The 26720-nt window shown below is 36.7% G+C and overlaps 1 protein-coding gene across 1 annotated transcript in view; it reads left to right on the top strand.

The window, feature by feature from the left end:
* Window positions 1-26720, top strand: part of LOC114655924 (contactin-associated protein-like 5) — a 557429-nt gene that overhangs the window by 414810 nt on the left and 115899 nt on the right. Inside the window, exons 10-12 of the mRNA XM_028807237.2 lie at window positions 14956-15127; window positions 19055-19161; window positions 21622-21741. Of these exons, the coding sequence (XP_028663070.2) occupies window positions 14956-15127; window positions 19055-19161; window positions 21622-21741 (399 nt within the window). The remainder of the gene's footprint in view (window positions 1-14955; window positions 15128-19054; window positions 19162-21621; window positions 21742-26720) is intronic.

Here is a 26720-nt window from a genome sequence, read left to right as displayed (position 1 = left end):
ACAAGCAGGAGAGAAGGTTTAACACTTTTATTCACACATTATAGAGTATTAAAGATTCCTAATAGAAACAAAGTAAAAATGAGTGTAACGATATTATGCCAATACAACCTGGACAAATAGCACATCATCTTACTAGGAGTCTGGGCAACCAATATGCCTACACTGCCAGTGGGCTCTTGGTGTTAGTAAGCTGATGGATTATTGATCTGGCATGGTCTCTGGACGAATGGAATAATGGAGACTCCAGGTCTCTGATCCGGCATAGCCTCTGAATAGATGGAATGGCAGAGACTCAAAGTTTCTCTATTAGACTGAATTTATGCTATTCCTGTGCTTCTCTGAAGTACCTCTTGAACCAATGGTACATTGTAATGTTGGGCCGACATCCCTTGTTTCAGGTCTCATGTTGTTTGACCAATCCTATTCAAACATGGCATTATGCCTTGAAAACCTTTACCAATGTGGCCACGGTAAAATCTACTCTTGCCCCTGCAGCTTTAGTTTGGTTCAGATCTGGTATCCTTTGAGTAAAACAGACACACATACTAGAACAGGTCATTCTCAAGACGTTTTAATGGTTAGCAAGATGTTTATCTAGCTGACCTCCTATCAAGATCTAATAATAGTTAACAAGGACTTTAACTGTCTGACTTAGTATGTGGTAAGTAGGAGAACCTTTTACAAGAAGTGTTTCTGAGGATTTTTTTAAGAACATACTTTTATCATAATATTATATGTCACACCATGTCAGTGTGTCCAGCATATGTGTGAATATGCTTCTAGTTATACACTCTGGATGTATGCATACCTTTAATTAAAAAGAAAAATAATACTGCTTAGAAAATGGAGTCGTCATTGTAATCTGATCAGGTGCATTCATTCTCATTCTCACTCACCAAGCACTTATTAAAACCTGCTATGCCTGTCTTTGGGATGAGACAGAAAACCAGAGTACCTTGTGAAAACTCCAAACAGACACAGGCATAATTTGCACACTTCATACTGTAAGTGGCTGGGCTAGGAATTCGGCTGTAACTAGCTACTGATGGTACAGCGGAAAAATAAATATTTATTTTTTTATCAATACAAGGCATTCAGAGAAACTTGGAGCCCCTTAGCTGGGGTAATATAGACTTTGAATTAGATTTTAAGCGTTTACAAATTGATGGAAATTTTTTTCTTTTTTAAATGACTGGACAGTGGTCTATGTTGGGCAAAAATTTGTTATTTCCAAAGTCTATTTCTTATTTCCGGAAGAGAAAAAATATTTAATTTGCATATCTCAGAGCAGATGTCTGATTACATCAGTTATGTAAATCCTGACACTTATAATGAAAGCTCCTTTAAAGGCGCATTTTTTCTTATCTTTTTTGACTCAAGATGCATTCATTTTATGTTCAAATAAAGGAAATCGACTGTATGTAGAGGGAAAGATAAACACATTCTGGGACTCCACCATCCATTTTGATTGACTTATAATGAGTAATCTTTTGGTTAGCTGTCAGATCTTATTTTGTTCATTACATTTTTCAGACAATTGTGAATAATAGGTGTTCATTGATATATGCAGGGGATTTTTATAATTAATTGCCGAGGGTGAAAATCATTCTGTACTTTCATATCCACACTGTAAATTTTAAGAAATGATCCAAGTTATTAAACCATAAGGTGCCAAATGGCTAGATGAATGTCAGAGTGAGAATATGGAGCTTAATATTTTTTAGGCTATAAAGTAAAAAAGGAATAGTAAAATAATGAAAAGTAAAAGATGGAGAACAAAAATCTCTGTTAAGTGTCAGCAGCAGCAGCATTTAAGTACTGCCCAAGGCATGTGAAACCTGGTTTATTGGAAACTTTTCTGTTCCTATATCCCTATAGGACTGACAATTTGCAAATAATTCCTTGAGCTCACAAATGGGTAGGTTCTGCACAAAGAACACTGAAGTGTCAAAGATTTGTTCAGGTTCTGCCTTGTGAACAGAAATGCCATTGTATATATGAATGGAACTTCTGCCTCATTGACTGATAATGTTTAGTTTAAAAACACTTCCTTCAATAGGAGGTATGCCTCCCAATACAATAAGCAAAGTTTTAAAAATCCGAATGCAGGAGTTGTTAAAATATTTGTTTAGGTTCCTTGTAGGTCTTTGTTGGATTTCTACATTGAAAGGAACTGATGGTAAATTTGGAGTGCATGATTTTAGTGTATTTATTTATGTATTAGGTTCAGTGATTGTAGTGTGTTGTATTTAAATTGGTAATTTTTTTCAGGAAGTTTGTTTTTTACTGTTTATTGAAGCAAAAGATTAGCATTCCTGGGGTATGGGTAGGGGTATTTCATGAAGCATGCTTAGGACATTATCCTTGCTTAAACGGAGACACCGAGCTCATCTGAGCCAGTTTCAGTTCCAACAAAGAGGATTACAAGTCACACATGGCAACACAGTGTGCGCATAATCATGGATTGCTGAATCCCGACCTGAGTTAACAAGAAACACTTGGCGTTCGTGGAACCAACTCAATTGAAAACGATCAGTTTATTCCACCGGGGCGTTCTCAGCTAAGTCTCGACCTCTTAAACACGCTAAAAATGCAATGTAATATGTATACATTTACCATGTCTATCTTATAGAATTTTTTTTCAGTGTTTTACAATATTCTATTTTCTTATCCTTTCCAGTGCTTTTTCATCCCACCCCCTTCCATTTTCACCTCCAAAAAGACATAAGCTGTTACATTTTAAGCAGTATATATATTATAATTTGATTTAAAAAGAAATGAAAAAGAAACTTAAAAAAAAACTGAAAGATAACACAGATTGATTTCTTACAGCTTGAACACATCCCACGACTTTCACTATTTTTGTTTTAGTTTTAGCGGTTTACATATTTTACCTATTTCTATACACTATAAATATTAAAATAAAATGGTTGTTTTCCGATATGGTAAACAGAGTGTAGATTATCAAGAAATTGCTGGAATGAGTTGTGTTGTAGGAATTATCCAGTTGGCAAAAGGATATTCCAAGAATCAGAGAACATGAGTGATTAGAAAATCTTTCCAAAATGCAACCTATATGAACATAAGAAATTTTGCACAACAAAGGTTCAGTTGTATTTCTCTGTTTGTGGACTTTAAGCACATTTGCTTCTTTCTAGTCATTGGTGCTTCTTCCAGTCTGAAACAATTGATTACAATGATTTAATACTATCTCAGAAATAAAGTTTGTAATTCCCTTCAGCAGTATTTGCTGAATTCCATCATGCCTATTCCTTTACTTGTTTTTGAATGTCTCTTGTGCCTGAAGCTCTGAGTTCGATATTAAAATTCTTAAATATGTTTTTGTTTCTGCCCAAGGCATTCCTTTTGCTCCAGCCTTTGTAAAAACTATATTACATATTTTATATATAGTTCATATTATGTTTCTTTTATATTTTGCAATTAATAGTCTATATTTCTGGATTAGAAATTCATAGCCATCATGTCTTCAGTCTCGAACTGATGGCTGGGTGAGCAAGAACTTTTTTAGGATAGCAAGCCATAAAATCAGCCAAAAAACAGGAACTTAAATCCTTATGAGCCATGCACACTGGCACTGTACATCTCTACACTATTACTCATAATCTGACTTTTTTTAAAATTGTGGTACATCTGCAAAGCATGAAGTGCTTATGATACTGTTCTGGGGATGTTGCAACCTTCAAATGTAAGAGAAGCTTGAAAATGCCTATGCCTACTCAGTAGCACAATCAAAAAGAAATATGCATATATGTGCATTACTGACTATAATGCACATGTGAAGTTGAAACAAAATCACCTAGGATTGCTTACCCAAGTTAAATGCTATTATTATATTATTTTTCCCCAGCTAAGCACCTTTTTGCTCCTTGAGGCCAGAAGATGGTCTCTCACTGTGACTCAATTGAATAATATGATATCTGTGTTTGAGTCTCCCAAATGAAGTAACTGAATGCACTAAGTGTTACATTGTAATGCTTTGTACATGGTTAGTCTTCATTATGAGTTTTATTTAGCATATGTTTTCAAAGCAGCTTTTTCTTTAAATTTATTTGTTTTTTATTTAAATAATAAAGTTTTACATACAATATTTTACAAACCATTTTAATATCTATAACAATAAAAAATAAAATGTTAAATATTAAAGTAGAATAATATAAAATAAAATTTTCAGCGAATGCTTTTCTCCTGATTTTAGTTCAGCTCTACTTTAAACTAGGACTTATATGACTCCAGTGATGAAAACCACTCCAGATGTAGGACTGCAACCATTTCTCATGTGTCCTATTTGTCTTAAGATAGCTCACTGCTGAGAACATGTGAACTTTGATGACCTAAAGCAACCAAAGTAAACCATTGAAATATAAACTAAAAATTGTGATGATCATTAAACCAAAAGGCACCACAAAAAAATAAAAAAAACAAATAAAACAAATAGACACTGACGAACTAAGTTCTTTGTACTATAAACTCAATTGTAATCTATTGTTTTGCTAGTTGGTTTTGGCTGGAAAATTGGGGTTGTGGTTTATTGGGAAGAGATAGGTGCTCAGAGTGTTAGGAATTGGTAAACTTCAGATATTTCTCTGAAAAAAATTTGTCTTAGAAAAATATTTTCTTTTGATTTGTAGTGAATTTTCTTTAAGCATTATTTTCAAGAAACATGGACCATATGAGTATTTTGGAATAATTCTTCCATTTGAGAAACATATGCAAATATTTTTATTATTTTTAATTTTAAGTGTATCACACAACCATTTTAGAGTCTCAGCATTTTGTTGGTGAGTTGCTAGGACTCACCACACCATTGCTAAGGAGTGCTTCCCAATAGGCACATGCATCATATCATGAAAGTTCCACTTTAAAATTCAGCACAACACTTCAGCTTCCTGTGCAAGATTATATATTTGAATCTTGAATAGTGTGTTAGTCTTGAATTCAGTGTTAGGTATTCTGGTTGGTGACTCATAATTTTCTACTTCTCAGTTCTGATCATAGTGTTTTGGTCCTGGTGATTTTCCCTGTAGTCTTGGTACTTACCCCCAATTCATGTTTTAACTTTGTTTACGGTTTTACCACTTGGGTTTTCTTTTGATAAAAGTATATTGATCTTCTGGAAAACTGTTTTTGTGGCAGTTTTTCAAAAATGCACCCTAGGTTCGAGTCCATTTTTAATAACTTCTTTGCGTTTGCTCACAACATACTGTGCTAACAAGCAATACAGTAAGCTGATGAAGCGAGTTTGTGCTGCGGTGCAATCAAGCCATTTTAAATTTTTTTGATTGGCATCACAGAGAAGTATTTGGAGTGATGGAAAAAATGACTAGGAAATAGAATGAACCAATAGGGGCAGAATCATAATCTAGGCACAGGCAAGTGCCAATAAACCAACAGAAGCAATTATAACCAAACTTCAAAGCTAAAATACAAAACTAAAGTCATTGCCAATAGTAAAGTTGCAAAATCTTGAAACTAACAAATCAGAATGTATACAGCATATACATCGTTTACACAGTACTGTGAAAGTTTTTGACTTCTTTCTGATATCCACTATTTCTGTATATTTATAACAAAGAGTGGCCTCACATCTTCAGACAACATGTAATATTAGATAAAGTGAACACAATTAAACACTTGACACCATTTATAAATTGTAACTTAATATATTTAAGAAATAAAGATATCTAAAACCTGTATTGTTCAGTTGGAAAGGTAATTTCACCCTTAGTTACACGCTCAAACAGCTGACCAATGTTTGTAGCTAGCCATTACCTCCAAATTGAGAACATTTTAGAACATTGGTGAATCAGCCCAGGAAAGACTGGCCTGCCAAAATTTCCTCTAGATCACAGCAATTACTCATTTAAGAAGTTATAAGGCAGCAGTCCAAAAGGTTACAGAAATTGCAACCATAATCATCCTAGTCTAACGGATACCAATTAAAAACTTTGTGCTTTTCCTTTCATTAATCCCTTCTAAAGATTCCTTAATATTGATTTTTGTCTTACTTTTTTAATTACAGTTTTTGGTTTCTGTTTTGAGCTTGGTGGCCTTTCTGTTAGTCTTTTTGCAGCATTTCCTTACTTGTTAGACTCTTCTCATGGTCATCCAATTAATCTCAATTGCATTTCGGTGTCAACCATAACAAGCGGATGATGAGTGGGTGTCTGAGTGTTTAATTTCTTTCTTATTTACTATTTTTTGCTAACATTTTCAAATTTAAATAAATGTAAAAACAACACACTTCCCACCATTACAAAATAACCAATAAAACTCCTTAATCCCCTTGATCCCTTTCGGTGGTTGTGCTAAACCATTGGTATACTCCAGAAAAGAATGATAACCAAGATTGTTGAGAAAATGGGAGGGAATGTAAAGTGTGGGAAAGTAAATACATAACTGTCATAACACTACCAATTGTGTGGTAAAGATCATACAAATGAAATATCAATACAACTGAGCAAAATAAGGGTGACAGAAATATTAATTTCCCAACAGCCCAGGAACAATTAATTTTGCACAAACACACTTGGAAAATATTATTCAAAGTACAGTAATGTTGAAAACTCTTAAAATCAACAATTTAATTTCATTAAGTGTACAGCATGAGAGAGATTTTTTTTCAAAGGTGGTAGTCCTGTCTTGATTGACCTCAATATTTTATTAGATAGAAGGAAAGGAAACAGAGCGTGGACAGGAATTGTCTGTTTGGAGGATATTAAAAGCGTCACATTTTATTTAGAAAAGGTGGAGTAGTAATTTAACAGTGGGAAGAACTAAATTGGAAAGTGAATGCCTTGCGTAAATATGACTCTAACCTCAACATATCTTCTGGTGTGCAGCTTTCATGAAGAGTTGGATAGTGTTGCTGGAGACTTTATTGATATGTTCTAAAGACAGCTCCTGGTGAATTAATCGATAGCAAAGTCAGTTGTGAGGATATGCCAGATTTGACAACACCTTTTGGAAGCTAGTTGAATTTTAATGCTCAGCATATGTACAAGAGATTTATTTATATATAATTCTGTTGCAAGAGCACAGAAGAACAGAGAAAGGAGGAGGTGGAATGTCATGTGACCATATGTTAGAAAGGGAAAAAAACATTTTTTTGAAGCAAAGAACTATGACGTGAAGATTTTACTCTTCTTTATATAAAGATAAACATGTGGCACTGAATATGGAGTGAGAAGTAATGCCAACTAAAGTGATAACCTTAATTTTTTTAAGTAAAACAGACAAAGATAGAAAAAGGAAGAGAGGGAAAATTAGTGAAAAGTTTCTATAAAAATCATATACATTCAGAAATCAGTAAAAATGCAATAATTTCATCATGGAGGAATTAAAGATTAGACTGAAAATTGTGAGACAAATTATTTTGAAGAAGAAGGGGTTGTTTGTTCCATTTGAAGCCATATTCAATGTTTCTGGGTAGTAGTGACACTTATATAGAGTAAAGTGAAATTCATACTCTTACATCTGAATATTATTGATCCAAATCATAATTTTCCAGGCTGGACAATAAACAATTTAGAGAATAATTTATTTAAATTTGCTATTCAACTCAAAATTGGATTTTATAGGCATCCACTACATACATATTGCAGAAGCAAATCGAAACTACAGTAAATCAGGTTTCAGTGGCACTGCTAAAACAAGTAATAACTAGCCAACCCGCGGCGTAGCATACGCCGCATAATTACAGTATGTATTGATGGGTGAACACTTCCTGAACTACACAGTTGTCCAAATGGAGTGGGTTTGAGGATACGACTGTGAGTGAATGAAAAGATAGACCTCTGGAGAGAGCAACATACAATTGTCCGTGACTGAAAGCGGGATCGTCTGTGATGATGGAGGCCACGGTGGTGAAAGTTACTTCGTCGGTAGGGATAAGTGTCAGTACTTGTTCATTAAGGTGTAGTGAGTCTTCGTTGTTGACGCTTAACTGCCTTCTCTGCCTTGTGGTGCAGTGGTAGTGCTGCTGCTTTGCAGTAAGGAGACTGTGGAAGATTGTGGGTTCGGTTCCTCCCTGTGTGGATAGCGCTTTGAATACTGAGAACACCGCTATATCAATGTAATGAAGTATTATTATTCTTATGTGTCCAGCCCTCTCTCTCCCTCGCGCGCCTGTATGTGTGTTTCACTTTCTCTCTCTCTCTCTCTGGCTCACTTGCTCGCTGCACGTGTTCCTGCAGGCATACGCCGCATAATTATTTATTGATGGCTGAACACTTTCGGAAAGACACAGTTGTCTAAAACGGGTGGGTTTGAGGATACAACAGTAAGTGAATGAAAAGATGGAACTCTGGAGAGAGCAACATACAATTATTGTCCGTGACTGAAAACTGGTTTTGGCAGATACATGCATATCGTTTTGAAAGTTTGGCCCTGTGCCTTATTAATTGTCATCGCAAAGGCCAGTCTAACAGGAAATTGTCTTCGTTTAAAAGTAAAAGGCAAATTATCCGTGACAAACAAACTGTTTTACACGCTGCATACCAACCCGCGGAATAGCATACGCCGCATAATCACGCCACTTTTTAAATGTTTTTTAAGCAGAGGGACAAAATTGAACATTTGCAAAATCTGTAATTTAATAAACCACCAAGAAAAGTAATATTGCAACAATGCACGCTACGAACCAACATACAATCATCGTTTAGTACGCACTGCCTGCTCATGTTCACGCCCCCAACTCCTCACCTGAGTCGCTGTCGTCTGTGCACCTCTGAGCCACGTTGTCCTTTCATTGTTCTTTGCAGTTCAGACTGCTTTTCTATATATAATCCACCAAGTCACCCAACCATGGTAGTAGCAGGGGGGGTTGGGGGGTCGGGGTTGCGGGGTGCATACACAGGGCAGGGACCTAATCAGAGCGAGCGTATGACCCACACTTACTTGGTATTCCTCGTTCGTGGGGAACAATTGCAAGCCCCGGTCCTCATTGCGTATGGGGTTCAACGGCTTACCCACAGTAGGTAGACACACGTTGATCCATTCAGTGTAGCGCACGTGCAGTACCAGACATCCACAGGCATCACATACCTGTTAATGCTCAATCTCACGTGGCTGAAAGCCACTTGTCCATCTAAGAAGTTGGACGCCGATCGCTTGGTGATCGCGTAACTATTTAGCAGTAGGGAGACTCATTCGTTTTCGGAATTGTGTTTTGTGAGTTGCTGCGTCCGAGTTGGTGGGCATGGCTCTGCGAGTTTCTTCGGATCCAATGGTTTTAGAGTTGGTGGGCATGGCTCCGTCCTGCGTGCTTTCATGGGTGTCTTGCTTGCGCTGGCGGCGGCTTAGTGAATTATATATATAGATAATTATAATAATACATTTTATTTATACAGCACCTTTCCCATGTGCAAGGTGCTTATTTAAGCAGCAGGGTATATGTAACATTGGGTACAGATATTTCTGCATAGAACATTAAACAGCTGAATACAAGATATAAAAAGCATTAAATAGAATGAAAGACAATAAACCAGAGTAAAGTAATACATTCAATACTAAAAGAAAAGCCTGAACAAATAATATAACACATGCACACAAATTATCCTGAGAATCTGAACATAGAGGTAAACTGAAAGAAGGGGCAGAATGTCAGGTTAAGTTAAATGCCTTCATGAACAGATGAGTTTGAAGTTACATTTTAAAAGAATGAATGGAATCAGCTGACCTAATTAATTTAGGGAGGTCATTTCAAAGTCTGGGTGCTATACAGCTGAAAGTCCTGTCACCCATAGAGTGCAGGTTAATGTGAGGCACAACAAGATTGCCAGAATCAGCACGGTGATGCATAAGGTTACTGATGTAGTCCGGCACGAGGCCATTTTACTTAAAAGAGTTTAAGTACTCCTGTCATTCCTACTCTTAGCAAACCAACATGCCATGGGTGCTTTCTTCTTATAGAAAGTGTGATTTATGTGAGGAAATTCCAGAAGATTTGATAGGAATGCATTCTGTTTTTTTCTTATTTCTATATTTTCATATCTATTTTCTGCTTGTCATCTAAAAGCACCAGTAATATTATGAAAATCTGCCCAGAAATGCTAAAGGCTGTGAACATTGGGCTGTCATGGCTGACACCACTGTTTAATGTTGTGTGGTCATCGGGAGCTGTGGTCTCCGTTTTTAAAAAGGGTGACCAGAAGGTGTGTTCCAGCTATCAGGGAATCGCACTCCTCAGCCTTCCTGTGATAGCTTATGCCAAGGTACTGGAAAGTAGATGCCACCCGATCGTGGAACTTCAAATTCAGGAGGAACAAAGTGGATTTTGTCCAGGTCATTGAACAGTGGACCAGCTCTCATAGGGATCCTGGAGGGAGCATGGTGTGACAATGCGGTTCTACTCCATGCTCCCATCTTGCTTTCGGGAGCTCTTGAACCCTGCACCGTTGGTAATGTCACCGATGAGCTTGGCGGTGAGGCATAACAAGAGGATGGAGCAAGAGGAGCAAGAGGATGGTGTAAAAGTGCAAAGTGCTTTTATTATAAACAACAAACAGCAAAACAAAGTCCAAATTAAATAAATGCAGTGTATCACAAAAGTCTTCAAATAAATAAATAATCCCAATTAAATAGTTGTGAAGTGGAGGTTAAAACAATAAATAAATTCTTTAAAACAATGAGGTTAAAACAACGCTGGAAGCAATCCTTTAAAAGCCACAAAGCCCGGTGTCTTCTTTACCTGGCGGCTTTCCTGTTTCTCCCATCTGAGCCCTGCAACAGGAGAGTCGCCCTACCAGCAGCTGACCTTCTTCCCACACAACTGATCTGGAGGCTTCCCAATCCCAGGCTTCGGTCTAGCACTCTCCAGATCAAGACTTGGCTTTCAACCCAACGACGCTTTCAGGATGCTCACGTTGGGGCATCTCCTTCCAAGCCTCCCGACTCCTGCTGCTTTCTCGGCCTTACGCAGCCAGCCTTCCTTCTTCCGGTCACTCCCGCTCTCTACTAAATGCTCAGTGGGAGCGACCACTACCAACTGCCCTAGGTGTTGGCCAAACACCCCTGCTAGGGCTCACTGTCCAGCTGCCTGCCTGCAAGCCTTCGCTCGCTCACACCGGCTCTCTCTCTCTCTCTCTCTCTCCACGCTGCTTCCTGCTCTTTTCTTTCATCCTTTTTCTTTCTTCCTCCCAAATGGGAGGTGAGCTACTGCTTCAAATGGAGGATTTTAATTACCTCAGGGGCTTGCTAAAGAGTGAAGGGAAAAGGGATGATGAGATGGATCAGAGTGATAAGTGCTGTTATGCACCAGCTACAGTATATCAGTATATAGTGGAGCTGAGTCAGAAGCCAAAGCTCTTCATTTACCAGTCATTCTACATCTCTACACTCACCTATCATCATAAGGTTTGGCCTGGAACCCCTACAGATTTTATTTTTTTCTCCAGCTTTCTGGAGTTTTTTTTTTGTTTTTTCTGTCCACCCTGGCCATCGGACCTTACTCCTTTTCTATGTTAACTAATGTTGCCTTATTTTAATTTCTTATTTTGTCTTTTATTTTTCTTTTCTTCATTATGTAAAGCACTTTGAGCTACTTTTTGTATGAAAATGTGCTATATAAATAAATGTTGTTGTTGTTGTAATGACTAAAAGGATAACATCATGGGTACAAGCAGCCAAAATTAACCCTCTTCCTTGAATGATAAGTACAGACATCGGGGAGAGGCTAGAAGTAGAGCTACTGACACTCCTCATCAAGAAGAGCCAATTGAGGTGATTCAGGCATCTGATATGGATGCCTTCCAGACATATCCCAGTGGGAATCGCACTTCTCAGCCTTCCTGTGATGCCAGGGTATTGGAAAGTTCCCATTGTGGAACTTCATATCCAGGAGGAACGGATATGACCAGCTCTGAGGAGACTCTGGGGAAGACCCTGTGCACGATGGGAGAATTATATTTTACTGTACTTTATTCTGTACATGTGATGATACAACTATTTCTATTACTAATACCAGAACTACAACTACTAACTTGTTTGATTGTCATTGGGAAATACTTCTTGAAAAATCTTTGCAACAATGTTGACATTCCATGAAGATTTAATTTTGATTGGAGCAACCCAGCTTGTTTATACTAGAGCAATGTACAAGCCCAATCTTAAATTCAGATTATCTAATCTGCTTGTGGTGAATCCACCAGGCCATTTTAACTGCTTACTAAGATGAAGGAACATTCCTCTAGCTCAGATGGCAATTGCTGGCATCTTTTACACACAGGTTATCTTTTGCAATTTTTATCTGACATATGATAAACATGCATTTGTGAGGTGTTCGCAGTCTGCCAACTGTAAACTTTCCCAATGTGTACAAATGGTCAAAGACCAGTTGTCTTTGCATCATTCCTCTTTACTAGAACAGGCTCCAGTTAGCTAGGACCCTGAGATAGTGGTCCTATTAATAGAACAGCTTTAACTGGTAAGTTAACAGCTACAAGATAAGTGTGCTATTTCCCTGCTTTTACTTTTTTCTCACTTTCTGAAGATGGCTTACTCCCTATGTTTGTTTGTGTATTTTTGGGGTAGTGTGACTTCATTTCCCAAAATTTTGCTTTAACATTAAAATTTATTTCTTTACACAAATAACAATAGATAAAGTGTACAAGTTGGCAAGTAATGGAGTAGATAGCAGTAGTTTACAAATTTTCAAACCTCGTTCGATAGTTTTAGGAAAGGATTAAGTGGATAGGTATTGATAAGCAGGATGGCCTGTTCTTAACAAAACATTAATGCTAGTTATATTTTTACCTGAAAAATGTTCATGGAAGTAAATTTGCAGCTTTGAATTGGCCTGAAATGGATACATGTGGTTGAAATCTGTATTTGACAGATGTCTAAACCTGGATTAGAACAGTGTAGATTCATAAAATAAAGCAAATTAAAATATAATAAATCCTGAATAGCGAATATTAAAGATCATTGATGCAATGTGTTTCTGTTAATTTGGAGATGGGACTTTTAGCTATCCACAGGAATTCTGCCAGTCTCTTAAAACAGATTTATATTAAGTAACACTTTGCACTGGCAGGCATAGCCAGCTTGCTGAAGGCCTCTGTGCAGCGCCCTGAGTTGAGCCCCTCCTGTCTAGCATAACTCTTAGTAATTTACTCGCAGCTAGATCCTAGGGGCCAGCTGGGCAGTGGTGGCCACGTCACTATCACACACTGGTGACAAACTAACTCTCTAAATGAAATTTGTAATAACTTTTTAAATTGCTTTATTACAGCCGCTGTAAGTTAGCAAAAATAAAATAAATTGTGGGAATGGAATGTGGGAGGTGTGGGTAGTAGTACTAGTACATCCATATATTTAAATTGTGGATCTTCTTACTTTTCCAAGACAACTTTGTGAAAGATGATTAAAATATAACATAAGCTACAAAGTAGAAACTGTTCTGTGCTATGAAATGAAGCAATTTCAATTTGTAACAAATTAAAACGACAACACCGGCTGACAGGATATTACTACACAATCGACCTGTTTTACACAAGTTCTGAGAAATCAGACATCATAAAGTGGTCACACTCACAAATCCTCATGGTAGTGACACTAATGCACAGTAAGCCATACTAAGGTGTACAATAAAACAGATTACAGATTTGTTAAACTGTTAAAGCTTACAAAAGTGGAACTGACTGACAAGTCACAAATCATATTACTTCTAATATCACTAGTACCTTAAAATACTCGCTTGCATGCCTTCAGTTGCGCAAAAGTCTTAATGTTTGACACGTCAGGTTGTCTGGCACACTCATTTTCGATTGAGAGTATAGCCAAGCCATTAAGTCTCTCTTGCGATGTGGTGCTTCTGAGATAATTTTTGATGGGTTTTAACTTGGAGAACGATCATTCACATGCCGCAGCAGTCACTAGTATAGTCAGCAGTAACATGAATGTCGTGCAAACATCACTGAAAGTAAAGAATGGTGCACAGTGATCAATCAGCAACAGTTCAGCTACTTCGAAAACAGTCGACTTGGTTGGCATGATGGATTGAAAACATGCACGAAATGACAACAATTGAGTGCAAAACAGTGATGAAATGTTGGTGCTATAGTATTCAATGAGAAGATAGGCAGCAACATACAATTCGTCATCATCCATTGAGGTCAGAGTTGATGGTAACAAGACATTGAATGTTGAAGCCACTGCATCAAGACTGTGAAACCTCTGTTTTAGTTAAGTTATTCAAAATTTTTTTTAAATCTCTATGGCCCTTAGTGGGCCCCCCAAGCTCACAGGCCCTTGTGCTTTGCACAATCTGCACAATCCATTGCTACGTCAGTGTGCGCTGGTGTAGTCCTAAGAACAAAGATTGAAGATAAACTGATAATTTGAACCCAAATGCTACTTTGTAGGGCATTTGTTAAGCTCTTTCATTTATTTTGGGATGATTTATCTTTAGATGTTTAGCAGTGCTCTATTTTCCCATCACTATAATATCTTCAATACCAAGATTTTGTTTCTTTTCTCTCCATAGTTTTTATGCACATTTTTTCCCAATAACTTCTTATTATTAGCAACGCCAACAAGCAGTTAGAGCAAGGGTATTTTACTGTTCCATGGAAAACAAATTATTTGCCATACTGCCTCATTTCTCAACATTGCCAATTCTCCCCCCTCCACCTCCACTCTCTAAACTATGCTACCGGAAAATTTAATAATAACCTATTACAGTTTGGAAGTGTTTTACTGTACAGATGGAAACACAGCAGTAAGTATCTCCTTCTGTCTCACAAGTAGAAGTTAAACAGATTATCAAACAAAATGAACAGATTTTACAGAAAAGCATTAATTTTTAATTGTTAATGAAAGCCCATGGGGTGGAATTGCTCACTATTTTTAGGCTTCTCTTCAGAATGCAGTTTGCTTACTACTTTGGGGTCTTAGTTTCTGTGTGTCATAGTGTCTTTTCTTTTCCTTTCCTTCTAGGGTGTCCCTCCAATATAAAAGACCTCAAATGCAAAAATCCAACTCTTGCTTTTCAAGGTTGCATGCGACTGATATTCATTGTCAACCAACCAGTGAATCTAATCCTTGTGCAGCAAGGTCTTATCGGCAATTTCAGTGATTTACAAATTGACCTGTGTGCCATCCAAGATAGGTAATCTCCTTCTTTGTTCATTACAACTATTGTTTTAACCAACGAAAAAGCTTGATTGCACAGAACAGATGAAGACTGTTGTCTTTCAAAAGCTCCTAACACAGGCTAAACTTAGGCCTCCTATTATTTTGAAGAGTACTCAGAGTGGGTTTATACATTGCATTGGCTTTAATGTATCAAGTAACCAAGAGTGTTAACTGAGAAAGTAGCTGATTTAATATGCAGGCACATATTAACCTTATTCACGAAAATGATATTTCTGGTAAGAGTCGCCATCTAAATGACAAAGAGCCTGTGATGACAAAATGTTAGGATACTAAAATACATACAATGTTACTTTTTGTTTTCTGTTAATTATCTCATCCAAACATTCACAGTCCTTCAATAGGGCAATTTTAAATATTCTGATTATGTTTCTTGCATTAATAAAGTAATGAAAGTAAATATAGGAAAGTAAATTTCCACAGAAAATTCACAGGGATATAGAAAGAATTTTTCAACTCCACACAGCCAAAAAATGGCCCAGCAATTAAATTTGGAACTGTGATGCAAACCCCAGGTAATAAACTTTCTTTTTTATTTCAGGAATGGTCCCTTCTTTTTGTTATTTCCATTTATTTTTCCAAAGTGTAAATAATCTGGTATTGTACTTCTATTATTTTGTGCTTTGTAAAGTGCCTTGTGATTGTATGTTATGTTAATACATAACAATGTGTAATAATGATTGATTGTTGAAGATTAGTCATGATAATTATAAAATGCCTTTCAGAAATTGCAAAGTATAAATTGAAAATATTAGTAACAAATAAAATGTGTAGAATAATTGTGGGTAATTTAGAATAGAAATTTGATTATTTTCATGAGAGACTTTCACAGGGGATGTGGGGGATTCTGTTTCTCCTACATGCTAACAGTACTATTAGGAAAGAACAAAAGCATTTCAACAAAGAGGCAAATGGATTTTCTTCAATTTGACTTTTGAAAATGTCTTCAAAATACATTATAAAAGGATATTGAAAAAAAAAATTAAAGAAACAGGAAGTTCAAGGTGCTGCCTGCAAATGAGTGTAACACCAGCTCAAATGCAGAAAGCATTGGAAGATGGTGCAAGACATTTTCTCAGAAGTAAGTGATTTTAAAAGTGGTGTCCCTCAGGGATCCATGCTGCGAACACCATGATTTCTGATTTTTTTTTCTTACAAATTTATTAAAAATAAAAAATCTGAAATGTCCCAATTTCAAAAGTATTCTGACCCTTTGCTTTGACACTTTAAATTTGGCTGTGGTTCACTCCATTTTATTGCTTATCATTGAGAGGTTTATCATTGAAATTTAATTAATTGGAAATGTCTATCAGAGCAAAAACCATGCCATGGGTTAGAAGGAATTGCCTGCAGAGCATACAGACATAAGAAAGACTGAGGAAGACTGTAAAAAAATTCTGCAGTTTTCAAGGTTCCAAAGATTACAGCGGGCTCCATAATTCTTAAAAAGAAGACATTTGGAACAACCACAACTCTTCCTAGAGGTGACCACCTAGCCAAACTAAAGAATAGAGGGAAAAGGGTCATGGTAACAGACGTGACCAAGATCCCAATGGCCACTCCAGAGAACCTGTATAGAGAATGGAGATCAATGCAACACTCTAACAATCTGGACTGTATCACAGAGAAGCCAGGCAGAAGCCTTTCCTCAGAAAAAAAACACATGGGAGCCCACTTCGAGCTTGAAAAAAAAACATCTAAAGGACTCCTAGACTGAGAAAAAAGAGGGTGTTTTCAGATGAAACCAATATTAGTGTCATGTCTGTAGGAAACCATACACTGTTCATCACCTGTAAAATACCATTCCAACACTGAAGGATGGTGGTGGCAGCATTATGCTGTGGGGATGTTTTTCATTGGCAGGGTCTAGGAAACTAGACATGGTTGAGGGAAAGCTGAGCGTGGGAAGGTACAAAGAGATTCTTAATAAAAACCAGCTCCAGAGTGCTCTGGACCTCAGACTGGGTCACAAATTCACCTTCCAACAGGACAATGACTTTAAGTATAAAGTAAAGACAACATAGCAGTAATTTAAGGACAACTCTGAGTGGCCCAGCCAGAAGCAGAACTTAAACTCAATTGAACATCGTTGGAGAGACCTGAACATAGCTGATAGCTGTCCACTGACTGTCTGTATTCAGTCTTATAGAGCTTCTGCAGAAAAAAAAAATTGAAGAAAATCCCCAAATATAGCTATGCAAAGCTTGTCACGTTAAACCAAAGAAGACTCCTGGCTGTAATCACTGCCAAAGGTGCTTCAACTATGTACTGAGTAAAGGGTTTGATTATTTGTGTCAATATTATATTTCAGTTTTTTTTATTTTTAATAAATGTGCAAAAATTTCTAATATCCTGTTTTCACTTTGTCATTATGGGGTATAGAATGTTAATGTGGGAAAATATGACTTGAAATGATTTTAGCAAACGGCTGCAACATGACAAACTGTGAAAAAAGTGAAGTGGTTTGAATAAGCTAGACTTGAGTAGAAACATAAATGTGAAGTTTTAACACAAGGAAGTAAAAAGTAATATACATGATACATAATTTGGGGTCACAGGTCAGGTGAGGTTGGGAAGCATGCACTGGTACAGTGTGTTGCCGCAGCCACCACATGACGAAACAGCTTGGGATCCTGGTTGGCAACCCCCCAGGGAGACACGTAGTCCAGTCCCACCATCCAGAAATGACCATCTATTTGCCACACCCAGGTATTACGTGAGAGTCCCCTTGGCCTGGTTCAACCACTCAGGTCCTCAAGAAGGAGGAACCTGCAAGACAGATCACCCTTGGGAAATTGTTTCATGTGTCCATAGAGCCGTAACTGCCGCTCCCTCACAATGCTGGTAATGTTCCTCATTCGGGATTCCGTGAACAAACACAAATTCAACACAAAGTTAAACCAGTGTTTCCCAAGGATTCTCTGAAGAGACACAGTACCGAAGGAGTCCAGTCTTCGTCTCAGGTCACTGGATAGTGTCCATGTCTCTCAACCATATAGCAAAACAGGAAACACCAGGACTCTAAAGACTTGGACCTTTGTCCTTTTGCATAGGTATCAGGAGCGCCACACACCCCTTTCCAGCAACCTCATGACCCCCCATGCTCTCCCATTCTGTCTACTGACTTCATAAGAAGAGTCATCAGAGACATGAATGTCACTGCCGAGGTAAGTAAACCTCTCAACAAGGTCAACACTCTCTCCGCAGACAGAAACACTGCTGATGGCTGTGCCCAAGAGGTCATTAAAGGTGTAGATCTTAGTTTTTATCCAGGACACTCACAAGCCCAAACACTCAGACTCCTCACTCAGTCTCTCGAGAGAGCCTCCATTGACTCTGCGAAGATCACAGCATCGTCAAGATCAGTGAATCTTTCTTCACCAATAGATGCCTAAACGTGGGGTCTGATGCTTGAAAATTCTGAGAAGAATATAAGTATCTTAGTGAACTGATATCTGTTCTAAATCAGAGAGTGTGCTGAAGCAATTAAGAGGGCTAATAGGATGTTAGGTTAAATAGCATGCTGTACAGAGATAAAAATCCAAGGAAGATTATCCTTAATAGAAACAATGGACTTTGTCTCTGGGGTCTCCAGATTACAAAAAATAATCTAAAAAAAATAAATAACCACACTATACAAATTTTAGAGAACTGTTTCAAGAATTATTTAAAGATTGCAGGCTATGAGGAAAGATTGAAGAAGCTTATAAGTAAAAGTAGATCAAAAAATCAAAAATTATGAAGAGAAAATAAGGTGAATGCCAGTAGTTCCTTTAAAAAGAATGAACCAGATAGAATACACATTGGAAGCTGTCACAGAGAGACCTAAATATATAGAAAAAGTTAACAAGCAGTGTTTATAATTTCTGTCCCTCTCCATTAGATGCCAACCAAACTTCTGTGAACATGGAGGCCAGTGTTCTCAGTCTTGGAACACCTTTTATTGTGAATGCTCTGGTACTGGTTACACAGGAGTTACCTGTCATAACTGTAAGTAGCTTTGACTCTTAAGTATTCGCTTTTGGTGAAATTAGCAAGTGAAGCAAAAATGATAAAATTAAACACTAACTTCCTTCAGAATTTAAACAACTTCAACCATTTGCAGACCCCAATTACTGCCTATTTTTTATTTCAACAATTTTTCAAACTGAAGCTACGTCCTTTCTTTAACTGACTAAATTACATGTACGGTGCTTTTGCACCTGATATTATTTTGGTCATTGCAAATTAAATTATAACAACAGGCAACAATTGTATTTTGTTTTTATTTAGAAGTTATGTAAAAATGCTAAATTAATGATTGATGTAAAACTACAAATATATATAATTGTGAGTATGTGAGGATGGCAATTTGTGCACTTACGAGATTGTACCTAAGTGCACTGTGCCATTGCAACATTCTATTGAGTTAATAAAGTTCATAAAGCTATTGAGTTAATAAAGTTATTGTAATAATCATAACCTGCATGTCTTTTTCTCTATGAACAACTGTAAATCTACTTTTGCCTACCCTGTGTAATGGATGTATTACATCTTGCAAAAAACATTCAAAAAGTAACCTTTTTCTGAAAAATAGTATTTTATCAAATTATTTTAAAAATATAAAATGTTTCAATATAGTTTTAATAAACTCGTTAAAGTTTATTTTGCTAGGATTCTCCGGTGCATTTGGTCAGAACCAAAAAAGATGATTTTTCTCAACAGGGCTTAAATCAGTACAGTATATAGCATAGTAACGCTATTAATGCAAAATCAACTGTTATGTACTGATTCCTGCCTTCTGCCAAATGTTTTCAGAATAGGCAGTCACTCCTTGCAACCCTTCAGTTGGATTAAACAGGGTTCAAGCTCCCCATGCCTGTGTGGATTTTCTGCCTTTTGAGTGTATTTTTATCTGAGTACTAATCATTAATCTATCTAAGAATGTAAAGCTTAGATTGATGATTCACTCTCTACTGTCCCCTAATGAGTGAGTGTGAGTGTGTACGTGTGTCCCTAATAATGGGCTGGCATTTCATCTCAGGTTGGATCCTGACTTGTTCAAAATGCTTCTGTAATAGGGTTCAGCTACTCCAGCTATAAAATCACATTATGCTTAAATGGAACTACATAGGGCACTGTTTTCAAAAGTATCTTCATGACTTGTACCAGATAAGTCCACAATGCCTAATACAAATCAACTTATTTATTTGTATAGCACATATAAGCAACTAGAAGTTGATTAAAATGCTTCATAACAATACATCCTAGCAACAGTTTAATGAGCAAGAGCAGATAATGATAATTTAGAATAAAAGAAGATAAAAAGAAAAAGAAAGTTGGCATAGACCTAACAAAATACAATTGTTCCCTTCAATAATGGTCTGATTTTTACATTTTCAGTCAGTGTTCCACTGCTTGATCCATCCTGTTGTAGCAACCATTTCGCATTAAATGCATTAATATGAATGTTAACCTCAAAGTGACTCAAAAAATTGTATTCATTTATTTTTAAAACCCTTCCATTCCAACTGAGTATTATCTGTACTTTTTAGATGCATATAAATACTAAACACTAAATACTATAACTATTTCTTTTATGTGACATGTTAGGTTAATTGGGTATTCTTAAATGATCTGGTATGAGCAAATGCGAGTGCTTGAGATAAGTACCCCCTGCAAATAACAGGGTTAGTTCCTGTCTTGCAAATCATGCTGTCCACTGGACACTGAAAGTGGATTAAGTGTATTTAGAAGTAAATTGATGGATATTTAATTTAGAAAAATTGATTTCCTAGAGGGTGTAAATTAAATTAGAATTACATATCCATCCATCCATTTTCCAACCCGCTGAATCTGAACACAGGGTCACGAGGGTCTGCTGGAGCCAATCCCAGCCAACACAGGGCACAAGGCAGGAAACAATCCTGGGCAGGGTGCCAACCCACCGCAGAGAATTACACATTAAAAATGAATTTTCAACCATAACTTTGATAATTTTTAAATCTGCTTTAAAACTTTTATTCCTGTTTCAAATGCCTAATAGAAAACCAGCCTTTGAACGACATAATTAAAAGCTGTAATACAAAAATGATTTATGACTGGATAACTCTGGCAACCCTGTCCTAAATCTTAAATTGGAACCTGCTTATTCCCAAGAGATGAAAAAAATATTTTTTTTCCTAGTGTCTTACAGCACACACTTCCTTCTTTTATTAGTCACGCTAAACCTATTTAAACATCTCCATTTACTGGTTTGAGCTTTGTTTAATAAAGTACCTTGTCATAGAAAGCTTGGTAAAAAATATTGTTGGGTTGCTTTATAATCTGGATCTCAGCCCAGAAATATTCCATGGGCATTTCCATTTGATAGATAGCCTTTCACAAATTCTAAATAAAAACATTCTCGATTTAATTGGATGCTTTTTCCCTATTGAACCTTCACTATTTTCTTTTCTTTTTTACCCATAGCTGTTTATGAGCCATCCTGTGAAGCCTATAGCCATTCAGAGACCACATCAGGTCACTTTTTAATTGATTCAGACGGAAGTGGACCACTGGGACCCACCTTGGTTTATTGTGATATGACAGGTAAGGATAAAGTGTACTGTAGTGGATTATAGTTGTAATATTGCATTTATTTGGGATACCATGTGATGGACGGGCACCCCTTTCAAAGCAGGTTCTTGACTAGCATCAAATGTTATTAATGAGACAGGCTTTGGCCCCCTGTGTCCATGTACAGGAATTAGTGGGTTCAAAAATATATATGGATAAATGGAAGTATAATGTTTATAATCAATTTGCATCCATCTTTCAGTTCAAGATATATTACTTTAATTTATGTTAAACCAAAAGCTTAGTCTGTGAAGCTGAAGGTTGAGGTGGTAAAACTACATGTTTAAATGGAGCTGCCACACTCCAAAAATGGGTATTGCAGGAGGGGTACTGTGTTGCTCCTAACCATATCTTACAACAAATAAAATTTCTTCATGTGCCCCTCTTGCTAACACTTGACAAAAGTTCAAAGATTTATCTATGTTTGGTTCCTGCTTTGTGCCTGATACTGTTGAGATAGAAATGGATTTAGTGGTAAGTATGGATGAATGGATTGATCACCTTTTATTTTAATAGCAAGCTCCACTCACTTGACTTGCCAGAGGATACAAATGTAATCTGACTAAAAGTAGAAGGTTTACATAGTAGAACTGCAACCACTACAGCATATTTAGATGGCGTTGATGGATTGAAAAAGATGAATATTTCAGGAGCGGTGCTCTGTTGTTGTAGCCACATCAAATTAGAAAACTACTTCTTCACATACTCCTTCTCCTGGCATCAGTATTTGAAAAAGTCAAAAGCATTAGGGATTATTTCACATAACCCCATTCAGTGAGCTTACCTTAGTACTACCATCTAGCAAATGTCAGGTAGTTTGCACAACTTGAACATAAAATAAATATCTGAAGGGCTAACTCCACTTCTCATTAAAAATAAAAAAACATGATTGCTAAACACAGCAAAGGAGACTGCCATTTACTTTTGGGTATTCTCCTTCATTTATATCCATTACATATGTGAAAACATTATTTATATTAATAACACAAACATTTGCTTTGAATCAGCATGTTTGTATGAATACTGTATCTGAGGCATTATCCAGCTTGCTGATAATTTTTCCCAGACTTCATTTTGTAGGCTTATATGACTAACAATCAATCCATTTCCCCTCGTCAAAATACATAAACAGAGGTTTCTGGCTTCAATAGTAACTTTGTAAGATAATTTAAAAAGAGTATATCAAAAATAAACGATGGTGTCTTAAAGTCCATTTGGTGTCTGTCCCACTGCCTGTAAGATATTCTGTGTAGATTTGAATGCACTCCCCAGATCCTGTGATACCTCTGTACACATTGCAAGACCACATGCTAAATATTCTGCATGACTTTAGGCTTGTTGGGATTTAGAAAATATCAGGACCACTTGATTGACAACGACTTTAGTGTAGAGTTTTACACTGCTAGCTAAAGAAAATCAATGCTAATGATATAAATGTGCATTTTTACTTGTGGCATACTCAAAAATCAATGTTGTTTCCCATCAGTCAAGGAATGAAATTTTAATATGACATCTTAAAGTATGCCCTATCATAATGGACTTTACAAGGCAAATAATGTGACTGAAGTACAAGATAGATTAATATTCAGAAGCAGAATATTCTATAGAATAATATACTGGAGAAAAAATGCTATTTCATTCAAAAAATGCTAAGTTCATTGTAGAAGACCTGAAGCATATGCTGCAGTAAGTCATATTGCTGCAATATAAAACATGGACTTGGGTTTATTACCGGTTTCTTTTCTTGTTTGTTGAATTTGCACATTCTCATTGGTGAGTCAAAATTGTGTGAGTATGCATGAATGTTTTCTGTAACAGACTGGATGTCTTAATTCCAGGCTTATTCTGATTACAGATTGTTCTCCTGGCAAGGAAAAGCAACTATACATCTCTCTATCTGCCTATCTGTCCATATATCTTTCCGCTTTTCACGAGAGAACTACTTAACGGATTTAGATTGGGTTTTTTTCTATAATTTGCTTGAACATTCTGGTTGATTTTGCGAATTCTCTCATTGTGCTATGTATCATAGTTCGCTTGCGGTACCGATTTATTTGCATGAATCCAAGAGACATGCAGTGGGCCGAGGGGAGGGGGACGGGGATCTCCTCACTCATGCACCAGCCTCGGGGCGCATACCTTACCTCCACTTAGCTAGTGAACGAGAGAACTACTTAACAGATTTAGATCGTTATCTTTCTATAATTTGTTTGAACATTCCAGTTGATTTCGCTAAGAATCATAGTTCGCTTGCAGGAGCGATATATTCGCGCTAATCCGAGGCAGAGACTGTGGACCGAGGGGAGGAGGAAGTGTGATGTCAGGAGTAGGGGGCCGGACAGGGCCCTCCTCACTGTCTTGTTTCACTACTACGTGGGTGGAGCCATGGGGGATGGCTAGTAGTATATATAGGCAAGTATACATGGATATTAAACATATTAATGCCAGTCCTTGGTTTCTGACGTAAACCATAAATGTCCATACATCCATTTTGTAAACCAGTTTATTTCAATATAGGATACAGAGAGTTGAACCTATCCCAGAAGCATTGAGTGCAAGGCAGATGTTAACCAGAAATGAGGAACCAGATTGTCGCAGGGCGGATTCAAACACACACACCTAAACTCAGACATGTATTGCTAATTTAGCATTAGCAATCCAATTATTCATGATTTTAGGAGGTGGGAGAAAAACAGAGCACATTCAACAGCCTACATTATGAAAATAAGTGAACTGTTTATAAAGCAACTCTTCAAGGATAAATGTTTGGTATCACATTTCCATTATCTTCTTTTGAGTTGGAGAAGAAAGTAAACAGGAAAAACATCTTATTGAAACAAAGTAGAGCATTATTCTCTCTCTGCTATAGACTGTCACCCCCTTCAGGGTTTAAAAACGTTTCAGGTCATTTCAAATGGAATTTCTTTCTCTGTTATGTTAATACTCCACTCTACAATAAGGTAAAAAAAAATCTAGATAAATGACTAATACAATCTAGTACAGTAGGGGTCTCCAACTCTAGTGCTGGAGCTCTACTGTGGTTGTAGGTTTCCATTCTAACCTTTTTTTTAATTAATGACCAGTTTTTGGTGCTAATTAACTTATTTTCCTTTTATTGTAATTGACTCACTGGTTAAGATTCATTCACCTGAATTGCTTAATTTTTTTTCCTAAAATGGTACCCAAACAGAATCAAGATGTAAAGTGAGCTAACAGAGAAGACCAGCTAAGTCAGGGCCTCAGATTCCAACAAGTTTCTTAATTGGAAAGTGAATTAAATTTTGTTGTTAATTAAATTTGTTATTTAATTTCATGGCTTGTTGATACTCTCAATCTGCCACGGTAGACATTTCCAGAAGTGTTTTTCTAAGAACAGCACCAACCTATGTTGTGGACCTGAGCAGAAAAAACATTACTGAGCCCTTCAGCTTTCTTTATTTTAGATATTGTATGACAGGTTACTGGTCAAGTGTTTATTCATTTTGTATCTCATTATTGGTTGACTGCTAATTAAGGAAAAAATAAATAAGTGGTCTTAAATAGCAAGTCAATTAAAATTATGGAAAAGCAGTTAATTAGTAGAAAGACTACTCACTAATTAAGAAAATGGTTAGAATGAAAATCTGCAACCACAGCAGCACTCCAGGGCCAGAGTTGGAGACCACAATATGTACCACAATATGCCGTAAATACTCATAACCTATGATGGAAACAGAACAAAATAAACTGCTGACTAAGTTTATTTTAATAATGTAACAAAGTCTTAGATTGCATAATAAAACGTGGAACAAATGGTGAATTCAACAGTTCATTATGAGCCATATTTTAGTTACTGTTCCAAATAATTTCTGCATTGAGATAAAGTTGGCGGAATGAATTACCAAAAGCACAAGGACCTTTTTTTTTGTAAATGGTTATGACAGCAAAACTGTTCCTATGGTTGTGAATATCACCTTGATGTTTTTAAATGCTCACAGACCCTGGGATGTCACTGTCTGTGTTACCCTGCATATTCTCCTTGTATGTTTTCTCCAGGTATTCAAGTTTTGTCCCACAGGTTATATGAACTCTGAATTGGCCCAGTACACATGGGTTTACATATGTGTATACTTTCTACTGCAAAAGACGGGCATCCCGTCCAAGAATGTTTGGTGTGTAGCAATTATAGACTCCTGTGGCCCTTTAACGAAAAAAAGAAAAACAGATTCCGACATACATTTTTTATAAGGAATTCCTCAGAGGACTGTGCTTTTCACATAATAATGTGGTAAATGGGCTGGCAGGCTCCTTGTAAACTGCCTAAATAGATGGATAGATAGCACTTTATTGCTCCCCAACAGGAAAAAAAAAAAACAGGAAAAGACTCTTTTTTTATATTTTGCTAGTGAGTTTTGGTATTTAGAATAACAATTAAGAAAGGGACAAGATAAATAAAGTTTAAAAACTTTTTAATTACTTAACAATAAATAGAGTTCAGTGTTTATATTTTGAATTCCCTCATCATATACTGCCATAGCAGTAGGAAGTACTATAAGTGAAATATACTGTAAAATATTAAAATAGGAGAATTTCAGGTCACCTGGGAAAATATCAAATAAAGCTAAACTATTATCCTATTTAGAACATTGCCTGGGTGTAAGCAGTTAGCAAATTCATATGTACTGTACTCAGCAAATGAGCTTGTATATTTCAGCATAAAGAAAGGCAGAGAAAATGTAGACAATCAGAATTGAATGCAAAGGCTTAGTAGGGCTGTCACCACCATATTGCTTGTTTGGATATTACAGATTGGCCAACACAGATAGCATGGCCTCATTTTAAAGCCTGGAAATGAAAACCTTTAGTATGAAATTTGTCTAAGCTTTAAAATTTCAGGAAATCATAATGCAGCTAACACAGAATGGTAAAGTGGCAGAATGTAATTTTCTGTTTTTTGCGCTCCCATTCCAAAC

Source organism: Erpetoichthys calabaricus, chromosome 8 (assembly GCF_900747795.2).
Source record: "Erpetoichthys calabaricus chromosome 8, fErpCal1.3, whole genome shotgun sequence".
Taxonomy (NCBI): domain Eukaryota; kingdom Metazoa; phylum Chordata; class Cladistia; order Polypteriformes; family Polypteridae; genus Erpetoichthys; species Erpetoichthys calabaricus.
The sequence above is the reverse complement of the archived record's forward strand: the minus strand, read 5'-3'. Positions and strand labels throughout refer to the sequence as shown.